Genomic DNA, 3277 nt, shown 5'->3' with positions numbered 1-3277 from the left:
ATGAAAATGGTGAGCGAGTATTACATGGAATAAAATAGATTGTAAATATTATCACACTGGATCCTCATAATAGTCCTGGGTGGCAGCTACTATTTTTATTACCATTTTGTAGAGGAGGAATTGGTGCATAAGTAAGGTTAAGTGACTTGATCAGGGTCACACAGACCATATGTGTTGGGGGCAGGATTAAAACCCAGTCTTCCTGAAAGGTGAGCTTTCTCTCCACTGCACAAAATAAGATCAGGGTACATGTTAATGCAATGAATCACTCTGAGCCTGTGAGCTCAGTGAATCTAATTGTTTCCTTTCTTCAATTAGTTGGTCCTTATTCCAGTCTTTTGAGCCATATTTTATGTCGCATTTGTGCCCAGGTTCGTCCGGTCTAATCCAGTGTGATGTGTCATTCACTGCCTATGCTGTTCGGGGCACCAGGTTAAAGCCACCATGGCAGTCACGCTCCTTGGAGAGCTTCCTTTCCATGGAGGCTGAGGAGTTTTTGACATCGTGGCAGGGGTTTCAGAAATCAGAGCAGGCCTTGAACTTTTGCCCTCATCATCTGCTGACAGCCCCGCTGATGTGTCAGGCGAGCTGGGAATGTCAGCTGTGTGCTTGTGTCTAGCCCAGAGCTGAGCTGAACTGGGTCTTCCCTTCTTTGCTGTAGGTGGTGAGAGTGACCAGAAGAGCTGGACTGAATATCAGGCATCGTGGGAGGGGCCTGTTACCCATTTATAATGAAGAAGAGCAGGAGTGTTATGACCGTGACTGCTGATGAGGTAAGGCCTCCAATTCAGAGGGCTTGTTTTTCCCAGTTCTATCTTGTCTTCATGTGGTACAGAAGGTATTGGAGAGAGAAACCCAAGGATACATTCTCACTTTGGGGAAAAGTGCTATTGTTCACAAGATCTAGGTCTAGCACCAAAAGGGAGTTTAGGGGTTATCTGGTCCAACCCCTTCATTTCTTACAGAAGGGTAAACCGAGGCCCCAAGTGAATAAATGACTTTTCCAAGGTAATAAAGATAATATATAAGCATCAGAGACAGGACTCTGTAGCAGCAAGCACCCTAGGGGGCCAGGGTGGCTGCCAACCCAGGTTCTAAGATCTGCCTTTCTAAAGGAAAGCAACTCAAGATGAGTTAACAATCTGGCTTTAATCAATCAAACATATCATTTACCTAGTTCAGGGGAAAAAGTTAGCACACCGAACTTCAGAGTATACAGACAGAAGTTACAAGCAGACAGAGAAACAGATCAGCAGACAGGCTTCCAGCTGTCTGACCATTACATCCATACCTAGTCTGTTACCAGAGAGGGAAGCATCATCATCTGGGTTTTTCAAAGCCAGAGTGCTCAACGGCTGCGCAGAGTCTCATCTGGTCAAATCACACAACATTTCTCAAAGTGAGCCCCGAACAAAGTCACCCATCAGCCTTATACAGCCTTCTTCTGGCTCAGAGAATATCACAGCCCTCTTGACCCACTGCCCAGTCACAAGCCTCCCAGCACAGGCTCCAGGTGCCCTTGGCCAGGGGACAGGGAAGATCTTACATTCACATTCCCATAACACACTCAGACCAGAACTTCTCTAAATTCCTGTCTAGTGTTCACCTCAATGGGATAATATTTTTACAGTGCTTATCAAATACCTGACACATAGCTGCTTATATGGTTGCTGTCCTCCATGCTCAAAGATAATCAAAATGGCTTCACTGTGATAGGGTCAAGGTGCAGCATGGCTGACTGTGGCTGATCAGACCAGTCCGAGCTTGGAAGGCTCCCTCACAGACTGGGCACAAGGAGTCCACATGGACATTTGGGATGGAGAACGTCTCTAAATTTGAGCATCTCACATTGTTTTTTGAGCTACTGCAATTATGCTTTGCTGATAGAGCACAACACCTTCTTTGGTGCAGGCATGCTGTGCTGGGTGGTCCTATGCCAGTGTGGGTGCTTAACAAATGCTTGTGTCCTTCCTTCCTTCCCTTCTCCTCCTCCTCCTCCTTCTCCTCCTCCCTCTTCTCCTCCTTCTCCTTTGCCTTCTCCTCCTCTTCCTCCTCCTCCTCCTCCTTCTCCTCCTCCTCTTTCCTCTTTTCTTTCCATCCTCTTCCCCAAGTCACCTGATACCAGACCCAGCAGTTTTCTCTCAGCCTGCTCTGCTAGATTCTGTGTGGTACAGGGGAGAGGAGGAATAGATTTGCAGTCAGATGATTTGGGTCCAAGTCTTACCTCTGCACCTTCCTGCCTCACTGAATACATCCTGTCATCTCTCTGAGCTTGTTTCCTTATGTGGGTCTAGATGGGTTCCAAGCTCCCTTCCAATTCTAAATTTACAGTTCCTTGATCCCTGTAGCCTTGTGCTCAGACTGTCTCCTCAATTTCCTCATTTATAAAATGAGGGGGTTGGACTGGGTGATTTCTGATGTGCCTGAAGATCTCCTTCCTACTGAGGGCAAACAGAAAAGAACTGAAAGATGTGTTTTGACTTTTTCAGTCCTTTGCTTTGAATGCTGATCTTGCGTTTAGAGTGAGAGAAAAAGGAGACTCCTGGACTTCTGATGTTTACCTCTGTTACTGATAAAGTGACCCACTGAACAGGAGATGAATTCTTCACTTGATACTCCGTGGTTTTAGGAATTGCCTAGAGATTTTGGCAGTTATTTTTATTTATTTTTTATTTTAATTTTAATTTTAAAAACACAAAAAATAGACTGAGACCTCAGCAGTATGCTGCCTTCCCAAGGCCAGAGAGTCAGTGTGTGGTAGAACTAGGGTTTCATTGACGCTCTTCTGACTTCGGCTTCAGGGCCGTTTACTCCATATGGCACTGCCTCTGCCATGTGCTATATGTTGAAGAAAAATGACTCTGGCCACTTGCTGAGCCAGGGGACCATGATGTAGAAGGCAGGACAAACATGAGGAGGGAGAGACCGGGGACAAATCAGACAAGGCTATTTTATCACTGACTCGGAAAGCTGTGGGAAAGGCACCAAGACTCAAATCTCATTCAGTCTCTCTGGCTGACCTTCTATGCCAGGGGCTCCTGCCTCTGTTAACCACATCAATACTCCATTCTCGCCATGTCCCCTAGTCCAGATTTGGCCTAGGGACAGCTTCAGCCTTCTGGGGATCCACACTGGGAGCTAACTAACCATAGACCTATTGAGTATCCCCACCTGAACATGCACACACACAAACCTCTCAAACTATCTCTCAGTATCATTTTGTCCCCCATCATACTTTCTATCTGACCCGTGTTGCTCATTCCAAGCTCAAGCTATC

At 46.2% G+C, this 3277-nt stretch overlaps 1 protein-coding gene across 1 annotated transcript in view; it reads left to right on the top strand.

Moving 5' to 3' along the window:
- Positions 1-687: 687 nt before the first annotated feature.
- Positions 688-3277, top strand: part of LOC138164887 (3',5'-cyclic-AMP phosphodiesterase 4B) — a 535743-nt gene continuing 533153 nt past the window's right edge. The window contains exon 1 of the mRNA XM_069092825.1: positions 688-773. Within this exon, the coding sequence (XP_068948926.1) occupies positions 732-773 (42 nt within the window). The 5' untranslated portion in view covers positions 688-731. The remainder of the gene's footprint in view (positions 774-3277) is intronic.

Source organism: Petaurus breviceps, unplaced genomic scaffold, assembly GCF_028583685.1.
Source record: "Petaurus breviceps papuanus isolate PSGF00001 unplaced genomic scaffold, PetGlider_PUasm1.0 207, whole genome shotgun sequence".
Taxonomy (NCBI): Eukaryota; Metazoa; Chordata; class Mammalia; order Diprotodontia; family Petauridae; genus Petaurus; species Petaurus breviceps.
The sequence above is the reverse complement of the archived record's forward strand: the minus strand, read 5'-3'. Positions and strand labels throughout refer to the sequence as shown.